Source organism: Protobothrops mucrosquamatus, unplaced genomic scaffold (assembly GCF_001527695.2).
Source record: "Protobothrops mucrosquamatus isolate PMUCROS unplaced genomic scaffold, P.Mucros_1.0 scaffold2603, whole genome shotgun sequence".
NCBI classification, from domain to species: Eukaryota; Metazoa; Chordata; class Lepidosauria; order Squamata; family Viperidae; genus Protobothrops; species Protobothrops mucrosquamatus.
In genome coordinates, this window is record NW_015388657.1 from 124269 (window position 1) to 143560 (window position 19292).

A 19292-nucleotide genomic window follows, 5' to 3' on the forward strand; every position below is an offset into this window, starting at 1 on the left:
TAATAATAATAATAATAATAATAATAATAATAATAATAATAATAATAATAATAAAGTTGGAAGGGACCATGGAGGTCATCGAGTCCAACCCCCTGCTCAGGCAGGAACCCTACACCATTTCAGACAAATGGCTGTCCAGTCTCTTCTTAAAAACTTCCAGTGTTGGAGCATTCACCGCTTCTGGAGGCAGGTTGTTCCATTGGTTAATTGTTCTCACTGTCAGGAAGTTTCTCCTTAGTTCTAGGTTGCTTCTCTCCTTGATCAGTTTCCACCTGTTGCTTCTCGTCCTGCCTTCAGGCGCCTTGGAGAATAGCTTGACTCCCTCTTCTTTGGGGCAGCCCCTGAGATATTGGAACACTGCTATCATGTCCCCCCTCATCCTTCTTTTCATTAAACTAGACATACCCAGTTCCAGCAACAGCAACAGTAAGTTTGAGAGTAAATAAGAAAACACCAGAAGGCAGGACAAGAAGCGATGGTTGGGAACTAATCAAGGAGAGAAGCAACCTAGAACTAAGGAGAAATTGCCTAATGGTGAGGGGGACAATTAACCAGTGGGACAGCTTGCCTCCATAAGTTGTGGATGCTCCATCACTGGAGGCTTTTAAGAAGAGACTGGAAAGCCACCTATCTGGAATGGCACAGAGTCTCCTGCTTGTGCAGGAGGCTGGACTAGAAGACCTCCAAAGTCCCGTCCTGCTCTGCTACTCTGTTATTATTAGGTGATGTTGGCCTCATGGAACAAATCAGACAGGAAACTTGATCAAAGGAGCCAATTTTCTTTATTGTAAAGCTACCTTGACAGAATCTGAAAGTTGAGTTCTCCACTCATCTCCTTTAACTGCCAGAGAATCTAGGGGGGGGTCTCTTCTGAGCCTCTTGCCCCTCCCACTGTCCATCAGAAGGCTGTGCTGTCTCTTATCTGATCTCTTTGCCCTTCTCCCAAGGTCTTTCTCCCCTCCCATTACAGAATGTCTAGATTGCTATTTTAATCAATACATGTTTATAACTCTTCTTCTGGTGTTTTTTTTTAGCTTCTCAGAAATGTAGGCCCCTTATCTTTTGAGGGTTCTTGTGCTTTTTCTTATATTGCAAAATGAAATATTTTTTGATGACCATTTTCACATGGGAAACTACGCCCTTGCATAACTTCCTGCTTCAAGGTGTAAAGACAGGTGAACAACCTGTGTCTTATTGCTAACTGTAGCTCACATATTACAGGTTGACCGTTTTAGATCTAAACCTTATCCCATTTTTCCATTTGTAGGCTTCTGTTTAGGCTCCACAGTGCAAGCAAAAACGAAAGGAATCTGGATGTGGTGCGTTCCCTATCCAGATAGGCCTAATCAAACCCTTGTCCTTCTGGATACTGAGGGAATAGGTGATGTGGAAAAGGTGATTTTTATATTTTTATATTTCTTTGTATAAAAGAATTCAATCACTTCTGTTTTTCTCTTTGCTGATTTTTGTATTATTTGTCTGGCATTCCTGTCCATAAGATGATTTTGCAGTTTCTCAACTGGACTTGCTATCAATGCCTGATCATCTGCAAAGAGACGTTTGTTCATATTATTTCCATTCTTGGGTTTGGCTGTGCTTATCCTGTCAATGTAGGTGATAAACAATAGTGGGGATAGTTTTACTCCAGATGTTACTATGAAGGGTTCAGATGTTCCTTGGTTTGTTCTGATTGGACTTCCGCAGTCACTGTATAAGCTTCTGCATACTCTAATAAGATGTTTTTTGAATAGAATAGAATAGAATAGAATAGAATAGAATAGAATAGAATAGAATAGAATAGAATAGAAGAATTAATGGAATGGAATGGAATAGAACAGAGGAATTAATGGAATGGAATGGAATGGAATGGAATAGAATAGAATAGAAAATATGGAATAGAATAGAATAGAATAGAAAATATGGAATAGAATAGAATAGAATAGAATAGAATAGAATAGAATAGAATAGAATAATGGAATGGAATAGAAATAGAAATAGAAATAGAAATAGAATAAGAATAGAATAGAATAAGAATAGAAATAGAAATAGAATAGAGCTGGAAGGGACCTTGGAGGTCTTCTAGTCCAGCCCCCTGCTCAAGCAGGAAAACCTAAATACCTATGTTTACTTACTCCATATTGAGTCAATGTTTGCCATAACAATTTTCTATCAACTCTTACCAAATGCTTTCTCTTGGTCTACAAATGCGAGAAAGGGATTTTTATTGTATTCCATATTCTTTTTCTATTGGTTGTTTAAGCACAAAAATTGCATCTGTGCAGCTTCTATTTCTTCTAAAATGTATCTCCTCTTCTGCTGGTTGTTGTTCTATAACTGGTCTTGATCTTGTTTCTATTATCTTACCGTACATTTTCCCTTCATGGCTCAAGAGTCAGACGCCTCGATACAATAGCACTGAAAAAAGTGTCTTATATCTGATCCTTACACTTATGACCATCACAGCATCACCATGGTCACGTGATCCTAATTTAGGTCCTGGGCAACTGGCATGTATTTACCATAGTTGTAGGATCCCCGAGTCATTTACAACTTTCCTAGCCAGCTAAGTAAATGGGGAAAGCTGTTTACTTTGCTTTTACGTATCCCTTCCCACCTGTTATTTGAAACTCCTACAATGCGTAGCCTCAAATTTTCCTAAACTACAACTCCCAGCACCCTGTCTGGGACTGTCTGAATAGATGAATGACTCAGTGAATAAATTCTGGAGTGGTGAACGAATGGTATCTTATGCTTATTAGAAGTTACCTTCTAACTGCCATAGATAAACTCAGCAGAAGTCAGAAACAGATCATAACCTATTCTTGTCCCTCTCTAGGGCAGCTCTCAAAACGATGCCTGGATCTTTGCTTTGGCCGTGTTGTTGAGCAGCACCCTGGTCTACAACAGTCTGGGGACCATTGATCAGAGTGCATTGGACAAGCTTCAGTATCCTTTTCAAGAGTAGCTCTGTTGTGCTATGCCAGAAGTGGGGAGATTATGGCCACTTTATGACTTGTGGACTTCAACTCCCAGAATTCCTGAGCCATCATGGCTGGCTGGGGAATTCTAGGAGTTGAAGTCCACAAGTCATAAAAGGACCATAGTTCCCCACCCCTGTTCTATGCAGTCAGATTTGGAGTGAGGCAGCTTTCAGGAACATCCTTGTCTACGTCATTTTCAAACTTGCCCACTGCATTTCCCCAGCATGCTAAACTTACTTAGTTTGAATATTGACTGCCTTACATGTCGGGGTATTGTGGAGGCCTAGAAAATGGGCTGAGGCAATGAACAGGTGAAGTCTATTATTGGAACCACATTGCTTTTCAGCAGGGATAATTTTGTTTTGCTTTATTACAGTTTTATTATCAGTTTTAAGAAAGAAGGGAAAAGATTAAGGGAAATTAATACAGAGTAAGAAAAGAGAAAAAAAAAAGAGAAAAAAGAGGAAAGGCAAAAAAGAAGGAAGAGAGAAAAAAAGGAAGTCAATTTTGTTGTGCTTTAAATAACCATAACTGGCTCGGGAATTCTGGGAGTTGAGGTCCACAAGTCATAAAAGGGCCATATCTGTATCCTTCTCAAGAATAGCTCTGTTGTGCTATGCCAGAAGTGGGGAGACTATGGCCCCCTCATAACTTGTGGACTTCAACTCCCAGAATTCCTGAGCCATGATGGCTCCGCATGGAAACCTCTCCCTTTCCCCTCAGCATGGCTGGCTCAGGAATTCTGGGAGTTGAAGTCCACCAGTCATAAAAGGCCATAGTTCCCCACCACTGTTCTATGCAGTCAGATTTGGAGCGAGGTAGACTTCAGGAAAATCCTTGCCTACATCATTTCCAAACTCATCCACTGTGTTTCCCCGCATGCTTAAGCTTGATTAGAGTGAATGTTGACTGGCTTACATTTCGGGGTATTGTGCAGACACAGAAAATGGGCTGAGGCAATGAATAGGTGAAGCCTGTTATTAGAACCACGTTGCTCTTCAACAGGGATAATTTCACTTTATTCTGAGGCTATAATGTTCTTTCATTTATTTGACAATTGCCTTGGTAGCAAATCTTCTCTCTAGCCTTCAAGATCATCCTCTTTGTTTACCGCACATGTACATTGCTTGATCCTAAACTGGCCCAACAGTTTTGTGACGGAGCTGTCTGAATATATCAAGGCAAAGGCTTCCTCCACTCCTGGAGATACAGACGACTCTTCCGAATTTGTCGGCTTTTTCCCAATGTTCCTCTGGACGGTGCGAGACTTCGCACTGCAGCTGGAACGGGACGGGCAATCCATCACGGAGGACGAATATCTGGAACACGCTCTGGAATTAAAAAAAGGTAACCGATGACAAATGCAACGTGAAGGTCTATGTGACCACTTGAATAAAGAATAGAAGCCTCAGCCCTAAATTTTCCTTCTTTAGGGAGGCTCAGAATAGACCTCAAGAGGTAAACAGTATCACCCAAGCCAGTTTGATCTAGCAATGAAAACACCAGACTAGAAACCAGGAAATGGTAGGTTCTGCTAATTTAGCCAAGGAAGTCATCTGGGTGACAGAGCATTGTAAAATAAGACTCAGCAGATATGATATAATAAAAAATAATTGAACTTTGAAACAAGCTAAATTGACAACAAAAATACCCAATAGGAATCTGTTTTTCTTAGGAAAACCCATTTCATTCTCAGTAGTCACGGCACTGAAATAAAAGCTGAGTTGTTTTCCTCATTTGTTCCCTAACCAAATGACTTGTTGTGCAATAAGCAATGGTGTTATTTCTTCAATGCTCGGTTTTCTCGATTAATTTAAATCAGGGTTGCAATTGCCAGAAGCTGCCGCTTGGAATTTCGGATTGCAATTTGCATATACTTTGGTGGCTGAGTCTACAGGTTAAAAGACTAAGCCACCCTTAATTTGTGCATCGCCTTTCCACAAAATCCTTCTGGGTAAATCACAGTGCAGTGTGTTAAATAGAGGCTATCCAAAGTCACTGATTTGGAAATCAGAAAAACTCACATTATAGATTTGTGGCCTCTATAAGAGAGAAAAGGTGGATAAAGTAAGAGGAGAAACCTGTACTTAGTACAGTTAAATGGCACTAAATAATAGAGATGGGAACTTTCCCCAGTGAAATTCTGATTTACCTGCCAGGTGGACATGTTGCTTTCTAGGTAACAGTCAGAAGGAGCAGATATTCAATCTGCCACGGAAATACATCCGACTATTTTTCCACACCCGGAAATGCTTCGTCTTTGATTGCCCTACTAAAAGTAGGAACTTGCCCTATCTGGAAAAGATGGTGGATAATCAGCTGGAGCCTGAATTTGTGGAACAAACAAAGAGATTTTGTCGTTATGTCTATGCGACATCCCAAGAAAAGACTCTTCCAGGCGGACATGTTGTCACTGGCAACTGTGAGTCCTTCTAGCTCTATCATTATTATTATTATTGGTTGTATAAAGGTAGTCCTCGATTTACAACGGTTCATTTAGTGACTGTTTGAAGTTACAGCAATACTGAAAAAAGTGATTTGTAATCATTTTTCACACGTCCGTTGCAGAATCCCCCTAGTCAGGTGATCAAAATTCAGACACTTGGCAACTGGCTCATATTTATGACGGTCACAGTGTCCTGGGGTCATGTGATCCCCTTTTGTGACCTTTGGTCAACCAAAGTCGTTGGGGAAAAGCCAGATTCACTTCACAACCCTGTTACTAACTTAAAAACTGCAGTGAGTCACTTAACGAGAAGTGTTAAATGTAGCAAGAAAGGTTGTAAAATGGGGCAAAATACATTTAAGAAATGTCTCACTTAGCAACAAAAAATGGGGCTCAGTTCTGGTCGTAAATCGAGGAATAACTATACTCAGCCAGATGTTTATATTGGATTTGGCATTTTGGTCCAATGGAGTTCTTCTCAAGGACCTGGGATAGGCAGATGTGGATGTTTGATGACGTTGAAAGTAATGTCATAGGATGTCAACTAGTCCGAGTACAGCTGCCTTTTGCAACTGACTGATGGAGATTTTGTCATTGCTGATGGTGTTCAAGTGGTGCTCCAGTTATTTTGGGTTTGCACCCCAGGTCCTATTACTATGAGTTCCATCTTTGCTTTCTTTTGCCACAGTCGTTCTATTTCTATTTGCAGGTCTTCTTTGTATTTAGTTATCTTCTCGAGTTCTTTCTCTTCTGTTCTGCTGTCTCCAGGTACTGCCACATCCACTGTTCAGACTTTTTTGTCTTTCTTTTCAACAGTTGTTAAGTCTGGGGTGTTATTATTATAAGCCAGGGACATCTGCAAAATTTGCATGCACTATGCCTCATTCTGTTGAATGAAGTCTCCTCCAGAAAGCCATGCAGGCTGGACCATCTAGCCCACGGGTAGGCCACCTTGGCTCTTTTATGACTCATGGACTTCAACTCCCAGAATTCCTGAGCCAGCATGGCTCAGCATGGAAACCTCTCCCTTTCCCCTCAGCATGACTGGCTCAGGAATTCTGGGAGTTGAAGTCCACGAGTCATAAAAGAGCCAAGGTTGCCTACCCCTGATCTAGCCCAACTGGCAAGCATGATGCTTTTTCAACTGGACTTTCTTTGTTTTCCCTGCGTCTCATCCAAGAAGCTTCTTCAGTTCTGACTGGATGGTGGAGAATGGAAGGACTGATATTCCCTGCGATCATCTGGTCATTAGCACTCTCTCTGAGAGTCATTGAGTCCGAACTGAAGAAGCTTCTTGGATGAGAAGGGAAACATTGTCAAGGAAAAAGTCCAGTTGCCTATTGAAAAAACACCGTTGGGACAACCATGACCTGGATGAGTGAGAATCAACATAGACTATTGGCAAGCATGTTATGGCGCAATGCCTTAAATTCTTGAGTCTGCTCCACAATGAGCAACGATAGCTGAATATGTCCGGCTGATGGTTCAACGATCTATATTATTTTTCTCTATGCAGTATTGGCAAAGATGGTTGAGACCTACGTGGATACTATCTCTAGTGGGAATATTCCCTGCCTGGAGAACACAGTCTTGGCGTTGGCCGAGATTGAGAACAGGGCAGCCCTGCAGGAAGCTGTTGCTCGCTATGCGCAACTGATGGACCATAGCTTGCCGCTACCCACTGATAGTCTTCAGGAACTTCTGGACAAACATAAAATATGTGAGGAACAGGCTCTCCAGATGTTCATGGCTCGTGCTTTCAAGGATGATACACGTCAGTTCCAGGTTGAACTCATGGTAGGTAATCTTGTATGATACCAACCTTTATAGACAATATTGAAAACTCATGGGTCCTGTGTTCTGGAACCTTAACCTGTAGTTATAAGACTACAGAAAATATGGAATTGACAGAGATGGCCAAACGGTTTTAATTAAAGAGAAGAACTCTTCTCGTTTTGTTTCTGTCTGGAAAATGCTCCTGGCATTTTTGCTCAAAGTTGAAAAAAAACACGTTTCTTTCTGCATTTTTATCTTATAATAAAGTTTAAAAAAATATTTTAGAAAAGAATACAAAACATAGTATTCTTGTTCTAGCCTCACACAAGTGGTGGGAGATGTTCCTAGTCAAGATATTGGTGGATGGCTATATCGCCAGGTGTTTTATTTGGAAATGTGCCTGATTGCCGTGAAGGACAAATGATGGATGTGGGAAGGAACATCCAGGAGAATTGACAGGATGACGAGGGATGTCATCATCAGCCCTTTTGGAAAATTCTGTTCCTGTTCTAAGACTTAAGGATCCTCTCTAGTAACTAGTTCAGTGTTTCTCACCCATGATGGCTTTAAGTTGTGTGGACCTCAGCTCTCAGAATTCCACAACCACCAATACTGGTTGAGGAATTCTGGGAGTTGAAGTCCATACATCTTAAAGCCCTGTTGCCCTGAAGAGACACTGCTCTAGTTAAATTAAAGCAGGGGTCTTCAAACTTGGCCCTTTTATGACTTGTGGACTTCAACTCCCAGAATTCCTCAGCCAGCATGCCTGGCTGAGGAATTCTGGGAGTTGAAGTCCACAAGTCATAAAAGGGCCAAGTTTGAAGACCCCTGAATTAAAGGAAGAGCAGCCACCATTTCAAATTGGGATGAAGGTCTGTTTAATCATGGAAGACCACCAGCATGTATACAATGTACAAACATGGATTTGTTTGTCAAATCTCAGTTCTTGCTTTGTTATCTTTTGTTCCTACCAGAAAACTCTGGATAGCAAGAAAGAAGAGTACTGTCAGAAAAATAAAGAGAAATCCTCCGAAATCTGTTCAGCTTTATTAGCTTCACTATCTGAGGGCCTGGAGCAGAATATCAAGAACGGAAGCTACTCCCGAGCTGGTGGCCACCAGGAATTTCTTAATGACCTCCAGAAAGTGGAGAAACAATTCTTTGATACGCCTAAGAAAGGAATCATGGTACAAAATGATGAGGTTTGGTAAATTAATACTCACAAAGGATGATGTAATTCTGTTAGGCTAGACTGTCGGCCCGCGGGCCAGTTTCATCATACTGAAGCCGCGCCCACCCCATTGCCGGCAATGGCAAAACCAACCGGCCCGATACGTTGCACAACGTCACGTGATGTCGCGAGTTTGTCATGTCTGGGCTAGACTTTGTAACATTGGATAAAGCTTCCGGGAAAATGAAGCACGTAATGTATAGGTGGGCCTGATGGCTCCATGGTTAAAAATGCTGAGAGTTTGAGACCTGAGCGCAATGCAACGGGTGAGCTCCCGTTCCTTGCTCCAGCTTCTGCACACCTAGCAGTTTGAAAGCAGACAAATGCGAGTAGATAAATAGGTACCACTTCAGTGGGAAGGTAACAGCATTCCGTGTGCCTCAGCTATAGCCAAGCTGGCCATATGACCATGGAAATTACAATGCTGTCTCCCTCGGTTAAGAAACGGAGATGACCACTGGCCCCTAGAGTCAGACACAACTCTATTATTATTATTTCCAATCGTGATAACAGATGTTTGAAGGGAAGAAATGGATTTCCTTTTTGGGTGAAATTCCCATCATTGCATACCTACCTCCCTGGCATCAAGACTGTGCTTTTTCATTTAAAATGTCCTTTTGACGAGCTACAGGAAGCCAATTTTCCCCCAATTTGGCGTGAGATTTCACTTGTCCCCCATTTGACAGCAGTGCCATCCTCCAGGGAGATCGTTCAGTTAGACACGCGGTTCCTATGCTCCATACGAATATGGGGTGAATCTACCTGTAATATTTTACTGTTCTGGTCCAAACAAGAGATCTGCTTTAATCCTGTTCGTCACAGACAGATAAACTCCAAAGACCGATTAATATTCAGATTATTTATTCTTCAGGAATCTCTAAACAATAACTTACAGTCAAGAAGAGTTCTTCTGACGAACGTATCATACTCTCTCCGTTCTTGTGGTGTAAAATATTAGAGGTAGATTCACCCCATATTCGTATGGAGCACAGGAACCGCGTGTCTGTCTTACACAAAGGCTTTTACATACACCTAGCCAGGAAGTCCTGTCATAAACTTTGAAGACACTCCCACTGACTCGATAAGATATAGGACTGACTTAACAGCTAGACTACATTTCCCAGAGGCCATCTCTTAGGGAGACAGCGTTAACCCTTTAAATGCTAAATGCTCTAACGTAGTTCTTAATTCCTAAGCTAGCTACAATCTGGTCCAGCACACTTTCACACTTCCTCCTATCGCTGGCGTCTCTGCGTCACTCCAGCTCACTCTCTCTTTTCCTTCAACCAGGCATGGAAGATCCTGAAAAAATTCCTCCGGGGCAAGGAAGACATCAGCAAAGCCATCCTTCAAAATGACATAGCCCTTCAAATGAAGGAGAAGGAAATAGCAGGTAAAGGTGTGAACAAGTGTCGGGATGATGCTGGGATGTTGGTTCTGCTTTGAAGGTGGGAACCGACTTGTTTATCTTTAAACTCATTGGGAAAATGCTTTCCTCTCTCCTTTAAGTAAGTACTTGGCAATGAAAGATGGAGAGGCGTCCTTTTTCTGCAGCATTATCCAATATTTGTAACTGCATTCATTTATATCCCAATAAACGAATTGCAAAATGCTGAGCAGGAGAGCCTAGGACCTCGGGAAGGAGCTGATCCAAGCATATCACACCCCTGTTTTAAGATTTATTTCTTTTTAGAAAAAAGGATTCTAGGGGAAATAATTGTCTTTCCTAAAATGTTCGTGTAATTTGTTTAATGCCTCTTTGGGCAATATTCTTGTAATTCCCCTACTGCAGCCGATAGCCTTCTCTTGTTCCAAACACCCTCGTTACAGTGAGACTGGAAATGTGTACAGGTCGTCCTCGACTTACAACAGTTCATTTAGTGACCGTTCAAAGTTACAAGGGCACTGAAAAAAGTGACTTACGACCATTTTTCACACTTATGACTATTACAGCATCTCCGCGGTCACGTGAATCCAGATGCTTGGCAGCTGATTCATAGTTATGACAGTCGGAGTGTCCCAGGATCACGGGATCCCCTTCAAGCAAAGTCAATGGGGAAGCCAAGTTCCCTTAACAACGGTGTCACTAACTTGACAACTGCAGTGATTTACTTAACACCTGTGGCAAGAAAAGTCATAAAATGGGGCAAAATTCACTTAACAAATGACTTGCTTAGCAACAGAAATGTTGGGCTCAGTTGTGTGGTCGTTAAGTCGAGGACGACCTGAATTGTACTTTATGACTGAGTGGATGAGGGATGGAACCTCCAATCATAATTAAGCAAGGGCTGCCTGTAGCCAAATCTACTTATTTATTGCAATACTAGCTGTACCCAGCCACGCGTTGCTGTTGCTCAGCCTGGTAAAAGCGTGTGTTGCTTTTACGTCCAACAGATGGCACTGTTTTTCAAAAAAAGCATGTTTTTACCTGTCACAGGTGTGACATTTATATAATATAGGTATATAAAAACACGTGCGTATTCGAATGCAACGTTGTGTGAAAATTTCAAAGCAATCGGTGAAGAACTTTCGGAGATTTAAGATTTTGAACAAACGAACATTTTCATTTTTATTTATATAAGATAGTCGTGGCCAAAATTGTGGAAACCTTTTGGGAAAAAGTGTATTTTTGAGGTTTGATGGCTAATAACACCACTTTTTTGGGGGGAGTAGTACCATAAAATTACATATCAATGGAAAGATAATTTAATCAAGAATGTAACGCAACAAAGTTTGTTCAATTATCTGTACCATATTCTATGAAAAGTTATAGCCAAATAACCAGAAAAAGGAAGCACAACTTGCTTAGATTGATCTCAGGTAGCTTTCCTTCATCTGATGGTATCCAATGAGCATGAGCATTTAGAGAGCCAATCAGGTGTCACCTTGTTTTGGCAATGAGCCAATCAGATCACGGTAGGATCCAGTTATTGATGTCCTGTATCGAAGCTGAGAGGAGGACATTTGTCAGTGTGTTATGTGATCGCTATCAAGTTGGTTGAGTTTTTTTGTGTTCTTTCATTGAGTGAGCTTGTGAAACGTAATAAAATTAAAGTCATGGTGCAAAGAGTTGACTGGTTGCCCAGAAAGCGATGCAAAATAGTATTGTTAAGTGAACAAGGCTATAGTTATAAAGAAATTAGAAGAAAAATGGGTGGAAACTTAACCAAAGGTGGCATTTCTACTGCACACTTTCCCCAAAAGGTTTCCACAGTTTTGGCCACTACTGTATTTGCCAACTTGCACATCACCTGCAGTTGTTTATGTCTTCCTCTTCCCCACCCCACCCCGGCTTAGATGAAAAGATGAAGGCCAAAGCCAAAGAACTAGAGAAGGAGGTTCAGAAGCAGGAAAAAGAAATGTCAAAACAGAAATCGGCGGACCACAAACAGAGTCAGGACATGAACTTTCATATGCTGAAGAAGAAGAGGCTGGAAGAAAAGAAGCAGAGGCTGGAAGAGTACGAGAAGATGATCGAAAGCAAACTCAGGGTAAACACGATAATCTCAGCAAGGGCTTGCTGTAGTTGGGAGGTCAGGTCTTAACAAACAGGCAGACTTCCAAAACTGAAAAGCAATGGGTTTAGGACAAGCGTAGTGCAAGTATCTCTTTCACCAATGAAGGTGAATATACGTGTCCCGGGAAAATGCTGCAGGATCCAATCTGGGTTGGTCAGTAAGCAAATCATCCCGTCAATCAATTTTGCAGCTACTAAGATTGTTGGACGAGCAGGTCCAAAAACAGCCAGGGCAGTGATTGGAACTTGGAAAACAAGCCTCTCGTCAGTATTTAGAAGGCGAGGGCTGGATAGCACAAGCAAACGACAACCCATGACTTAAAAAGCCAGTCATCAACACACCCCAGTCAACATCTAAAAAGCCACATACAACAGGCACCACAAAAAACACACAGAACAGCACACACTCTGCTAGAGAGACGTTTCCTGAAGATGGGCTCCAGCGTAAGTCAGAAAGCTCGGAAGACAATATCTCTGGTCCCGACGACGGACCCAGATTGGATCCCGACGTATATCTTTCTTTATTTTGTCACAGTCATTAAGCGAGACAGCCTGTGACTATACTGTACTTGTACGGACTTACGATGTCAGCTCTGGCTGTGATCTGTTAGGAGTAAGAGAAGAGGAAATGAAAAGAGGATTCCCCCCCCCTCCTTAAAGTGCAAAGAATCTTTCGCGATTTGGGGAATGAAGATTTCTGACACAAGACGGCTTTGAATTCCCATTTCCTGTGCTACTTTATATGCCAACTGGTCCAGAAGCCACGTGAATTGTTCACTGCAGGACACACCTCACCCTGGCCGAGAGAGTAACTGAGCTGAATTATAGGGATCTAATGGGGTGGAGTCAGTGGTGGGATTCAAATATGTCAACAACTGGTTCTCTGTGTGGATGCCGCTTCCGGAAGTCCATTCTGGGCCTGGACAACAAAAAATTAGCTACTGGTTCTGCCGAAGTGGTGCGAACTGGCTGAATCCCGCTACTGGAAGGGAGGAAGGAAGGAAGGAAGGAAGGAAGGGAAAGAAGGAAGGAAGGAAGGAAGGAAGGAAGGAAGGAAGGAAGGAAGGAAGGAAGGAGTGGGATTCAAATATGTGAACAACCGGTTCTCTGTGTGGATGCTGCTTCTGGAAGTCCATTCTGGGCCTGGGCAACAACAAATTAGCTACCGGTTCTGCCGAAGTGGTGCAAACTGGCTGAATCCCACCACTGGAAGGAAAGAAGGAAGGAAGGAAGGAAGGAAGGAAGGAAGGAAGGAAGGAAGGAAGGAAGGAGTGGGATTCAAATATGTGAACAACCAGTTCTCTATGTGAATGCTGCTTCCAGAGGTCCATTCTGGGCCAGTTCTGCTGAAGTGGTGCGAACTGGCTGAATCCCACCGCTGGGCGGAGTCCATATGAGGTTATTTCCTCCTTTACACAATTACACTTTGACAGGCATTGACCAAGTAGATCTTGAATCTTCTTTCTTTCTTGGGTACATCCTTGAACACGGTCTGGGACAATCATCACGTCTTTTGCTTTCAGTCTCATGATGCTGATGTTTGCTCTGTCCGCAGGAGCAGAAGGCTTTATTGGAAGAGGGTTTTGAGAAGGAGGCGAGCCAGCTGAACGAGGAGATCGAGGAGCTTAGGAAGAAAAAGGAAGAGGTGGAAAAACCAAGTTGGATCTCCTCAGCGTTGGAAAACCTGAGGACTGCGATCCGTGAAAAATTATCGAAAATTCACGATCAGGTTGTTGAACCGATTGTAGACCGCTTCAAAACTCTAGCCCACAGTAGAAGTTCAAAGGACTGATCAAGTGCTTTCACATCCTGAAAATGACCTGGCTGCATTCTTGCTAGAGTTGGTTTAGATAACGTTCGGTCCATTTAAATTCATAGTGTGCAAAATCATTCTCAGACTTTAAGGACATATCTTTAAGATCTTTGAGATTTAGCATTTCAAGGCCTCAGAGGCTTCCTTGGGTGTCACAAGTTGAGTTCAGGCTTTAGGTTAAACTCCTGTTTTTTGTTTGTTTGTTTTAATCCTGATGTATTAAATCATATTTGGGGGTGTTATAGATGACATCAAGGCTAAAAACTCTTTGCTTTCCTTGGCAATATAGTTCAGTGTATCTCAGCCTTGGCAATGTTAAGATATGTGGACTTCAATGGCCAGAATTCCCCTAGCATTGATAGAGATTTTTAAGTATTCTCTTTAGTAAGGTGACCAACCATCCTCCTTTAGGGAGGACAGTCCTTCTTCTGTAAGTTCTGTCCTCTCTCGAAAAGTGTCCTCCTACATGTCCTCCTTTTCGATATTTGAAGACTAATCTGTAAATCTCCGTATTTGATCAATGCCGAGCCGATCCGTTGCGTGTGATGTGACGAATTTGTATTTGACATGACGATTCGTCAAGGCTCGGTACAGTGCGGCGAGACGCGATTATGAGACGCATGCGCTCTGCACAGAATTGTTTTGAGAGAATGCGCCGCGCGCAAGAGTGCGTCGCAGGCAAGTGGCTTTGTTTACTTCTTACCGAACCATGACATGGCACACACGCACGCATTAGACTCACTTTTTTTCCTTCAATTTATTTGTGTCCTCCTCCTCGTTGTAAAAAAGTTGGTCACCTTATCTTTAGTGTTATTGTGTTACCAGATGGGTGAGGAGCCAATTTCCACAGCAGGAGCTTCATAAACCAGAAGTCCCCAGGCCTAGTTCAGATTCATATTTCTGAAGGTTTTAACTTTGATTTCCACTTTGAACCTGTGCATTTCAATCTTGTTTTTTGAATCCTGTTTCGGTCACGTGTTTATAGCGGCTCTTGTAATCTGGCCAGAGTCACTTAAGTCAGGTGAGCAATTCAGAAATTTAATAAATAAATAGTTCATTTAATTAGCCCAAGCAGCTGAGTATGCCTATTGTATCTCGCTCAGCCGTCACAGAATTACATATCATGTTTTTGTATTGAAACAGGACGTTTCAAGGCTTGCGGTGCCATCTTTGGAATGGGATGAAAAGTTTTTCCCCCATGTTCTTCCATGCAGCTTTAAAAACCGGTTCCGAAATAGGTGGCAAGTAGCTTCTTATGGGTACAATGTACGTCTGGTTGTAACATTTAAAGTAAATCCTCCGGGAAGTGTTTGCTATCCACTGTGATGGAAGGAAAACTGGGGATTGCAAGTGATTTGGGATCAGAGGCCATAAAAACAGGAGAAAGATCTTTGGTGGGAAGAACAGGTGGGGAAACAGCAGCAGCATAAGAAGAGCTGTAAATAAATATACTCTTCATTTTTTCTTTCCTCTATATTTTTTCTTCTTCTTTCTTTATTGGCCCACCCAGCTCGGGTGTAATCAGAGTGATTGGAAAAACTTCCAAAAACGTTCAACTGCTTTTTTAAAAAACAAAACAAAACAAAATAGTAAACACAAACTTAAGGGACCCCGAGTTTGAATCCCACCTTTAGGCATGAAGCCAGCTGGGTGTTCTTGAGCCAGCCCTCTCTCCCAGTCCTAGGAGGGAGGCAATGGCAAGCCGCTTCGGAACAACCTTGCAATAAAAATGCAGGAATTAGTGGAGGACGTCGTCAGAGGTCAACAAGATTCGGAGACCAGACAAAAGAAAAAAATAAAAAAAAATATGTGAAATGGAAAAATAAAGCAGACAAAATTCCTATCCTGCACTGCCCTCTGCTGGCTGCAGATCAATTGGTAATGATGAATATTACATAATAGGGAAACATAAACGGTACATAGGTACAGTTATTTCAAGGGTTGTTATTATCACTTCCTCTCTGTCGATGCTCCCTTCGTGTGCTGGGTTTAAGTTGGACCATAAGAAAGGTGGAGCGCCAAAGAATTGAGGCCTTTGAACTCTGGTGCTGGAGAAGACTCCTGTGAGTCCCCTGGACTGCAAGGCGATCAAACCGGTCAGTCCTAGAAGAGATCAACCCTGACTGCTCTTTAGAAGGCCAGATCCTGAAGTTGAAACTCAAATACTTTGGCCACCTAATGAGAAGGAAGGACTCACTGGAGAAGAGCCTAATGCTGGGAAAGATGGAGGGCAATAGAAGAAGAGGACGACAGAGAAGGAGGTGGCTGGATGGAGTCACTGAAGCAGTAGGCGTGAACTTAAATGGACTCCAGAAGATGGCAGAGGACAGGAAGGCCTGGAGGAACATTGTCCATGGGGTCATGATGGGTCGGACACGACTTCGCAACTAACAACAACAACAAAAAGTGGTAATCCAAAATATTTCAAGGGCAGAAAGTTGGCTGCAAGAAATATCACACCAATAGTTCTCAACTTACAACCACAATTCAGCCCCAAATATACGTTGCAAAATGAAACATTTGTTAAGTGAGTTTTGCCCCATCTCGTGACCTTTATCGCCACAGTTGTGAAATGAATCACTGCAGTTGTTAAGTTAGTAACACAGTTGTGAAATGAATCTGGCTTCCCCATGGACTTTGCTCGTCAAAAGATCCCAAAAGCTGATCACATGACCTTGGGACACTGCTACCGTCATAAATACGAGCTGGTTGCCAAGCTTCTGAATTTTGATCACGTGACCAAGGGGATGATGCAATGGTTCCAAGGGTGAGAAACGGTCATAAGTCACTTTTTTCAGTGCCATTGTAACTTTAAACGGTCACTAAATGCACGGTTGCAAGTCGAGGTCATATTGCGTGACAATTCCCTTGAGGGATGTTGGATCGTTACCTCTAGACCTGCTTGATTTGGAGATTTGTCCACCTTTTGAAGTAGGAAGCATAACGTCAATTGCATAAGTCAGGATATTCTGGGAGTTGAAGCCCACTTCTCTGGAGAGCGTTCCAGTTGAGAAAGGGTGGTAGAAATCCTTAGATAGGCTCAAGATAGTTTTTGAAACATCCCTGCCCCCAAATCATCTTCTCCCAAGGAGAACAATCGGAAACCCTGTAATAGTATGTGGGACAGATCTTAGGAAAAAGAGCCAAGAAAAGCTGTCTAGTGCAGGGCTTTTCAACCAGTGGTACGGGTACCACCTGTGGTACATTGGCACCTGGCAGGTGGTACGCGACCATCCTAGAAAAGGGGTAGCGGGGGAGGGGAATGAGCTGAACCGGTGGCAGCACCTCACAAGCCTGAGCGAGAGATGGCTGGAGCTGCAGGGCTGTCAGGGCTCAGCGGAAGCGCCAGGATCAGCGCCAGGCTCCAGCTGGAGCTCTGTGCTGTTCCTGGCACTTCTGCTGAGCCCAGAAGAAGCGCTGATCAGTTGGAATGTTGCAGTATCTCCAGGGTCTTGTGATTTACATTCAGATGCTTGGCAACTGATTCATATTTATGACGGTCACAGTGTCCCAGGATCATGTGAAGTGACCAAAACCTGCTGCAACCACCCAGCAGACGGGGGGGGGGGGAAATAAAATCCAAACACCCCCCCCCCGCTGCCAATTCTCAACAGAAATGCTCACAACAATGAAAACCTCCAACAGGAGGAAGAGCGCCACCGGGTGGGCAGGCAGGTGTCTTGCTCGGCTGTGGCTCAGGGGGCACTTTTTTCAGTGCCGTTGTAACTTCGAACAGTCACTAAGCGAACTGTTGTAAGTCGAGGACTACCTGTACTTTATCACTTTTTTTTTGGTCATCACGTTTTTGACACCTTGCTAGGCGACTGGTGGTACTCGGATGTTGCCATATCCTAAAAGTGGTACAATGGGTGAAAAGGTTGAAAAGCCCTGGTCTAGGGAACAACCAGATAAGAGACACCGTAGCCCACAGCTGCATAGTGGATGGAGCAAGTTGCTTAGAAGGAGCCCTTCCTAATGTCTTAGGCTCTAAAGGAGGAGACAGGAGAATGATCTTTTCAGACTTGCAAGATTCTGTAGCTTTGCAGTAAAGCAGAATTAGGACAACCAGTCATGTTTCCTGTCTGCTCTACCTAGTGAGGCTGACAAACTCCCAGTGTTGTGGGTCACCTGTTGTGGGTCAATGCTGTTCTATTGCAGCCCTCTATATCCCAGACGCAATCCTGTTGAAGAGAAGACGGTTATCTCTGATTTCCCCCTTTCCTGCGGGTTGTAAGTTTTCCTGCTCTTTAAATGTGTAGAACGTTGATAGCCCAGGGTTTTGAGACCTGAACGGCGCACGATGGGGTGAGCTCCCATTCCTTGCTCCAGCTCCTGCCCACCTAAGCAGTTTGAAAGCACGCAAACGCAAGTAGATAAATAGGTACCACTCAAGTGGGAAAATAACAGCGTTCCAGGCGCCTCGGCTGTGGCCACGCTGGCCACAGAAACGTCATCAGACAACGCTGACTCCCATGGCTAAGAAACAGAGATGAGCACGGGCCCCTAGAGCTGGACACTACTGGACAGGGCAAACCTTTATCTTTAAATTTCTTCTTCTTCTTCTTCTTCTTCTTCTTCTTCTTCTTCTTCTTCTTCTTCTTCTTCTTCTTCTTCTTCTTCTTCTTCTTCTTCTTCTTCTTCTTCTTCTTCTTCTTCTTCTTCTTCTTCTTCTTCTTCTTCTTCTTCTTCTTCTTCTTCTTCTTCCTCTTCCTCTTCCTCTTCCTCTTCCTCTTCCTCCTCTTCCTCTTCCTCTTCTTCTTCCTCCTCTTCCTCTTCTTCTTCTTCTTCCTCCTCCTCCTCCTCCTTCTGCCATATCCGTTATCGGACATTGGCGGTCATGTTGGCAATCCTGTTTTTATCAGCAGCCGCACAAAAAAGTGCTGCTGAGTTTTGTCCAAACCAGTCCCTTAGATTTTGAAGCCACGATGTTCTTCTTCTGCCTGGACCTCGTTTGCCTTCAATCTTTCCCTGGAGGATTAAATGGAGTATACCGTATTTTTCTGGGTGTTTAAATGCATAGATGTCGTATATCCCATGATTCTTTGTCACTTTAGTGCTCTCTGCACAGCTCACAACCGAAAAAGGTAGCCCCTCCTTTTAAAGTCCCAGCCCTTCCCTACTGCGGGAAAAAGCAAACTGGAAGAACTCCAGTCTATGATCACTTTTTCGCCTGCAGTAAGCCACTGGTGACACGGAGAAGTCCCTTATATATGTCTCTGATTCCCCACCCCTTATCCAAGCAGCTTGCAAGGAAAGACTCCAGAGGAATATTGCTATTATTTGTAAAGCCTGCAGGAAGGCCCACAACACATGAAATCCTAATATATTAACGATGAAGCAATAGGGAATGATGGAGAAAGTCCCTCGCTTCTTTCCACTGCCAATTTTGGTAGTGGGATTATCCGGCTGGTTCTAATTGGTCTCCTGTTTCTCGGAAAGGCAGTTAGCAATCTGTGCAGAACTGTCCACCTCCAGAATCTTCCTAACAAGCTTGCCGTAGATTTTAGTGCGCGTTTTCCCCGATGAGC

General features: G+C 43.1%; 1 protein-coding gene across 1 annotated transcript in view; it reads left to right on the forward strand.

Annotated features, from left to right (window-relative positions):
• LOC107296018 (guanylate-binding protein 1-like) overlaps positions 1-13743 on the forward strand; it is a 14640-nt gene extending 897 nt beyond the window's left edge. Inside the window, exons 2-10 of the mRNA XM_015825355.1 lie at positions 1268-1395; positions 2837-2946; positions 4132-4328; positions 5161-5403; positions 6944-7224; positions 8178-8390; positions 9725-9827; positions 11732-11925; positions 13507-13743. Coding sequence (XP_015680841.1) covers positions 1268-1395; positions 2837-2946; positions 4132-4328; positions 5161-5403; positions 6944-7224; positions 8178-8390; positions 9725-9827; positions 11732-11925; positions 13507-13743 — 1706 coding nt within the window. The remainder of the gene's footprint in view (positions 1-1267; positions 1396-2836; positions 2947-4131; positions 4329-5160; positions 5404-6943; positions 7225-8177; positions 8391-9724; positions 9828-11731; positions 11926-13506) is intronic.
• The last annotated feature ends 5549 nt before the right edge of the window (positions 13744-19292 follow it).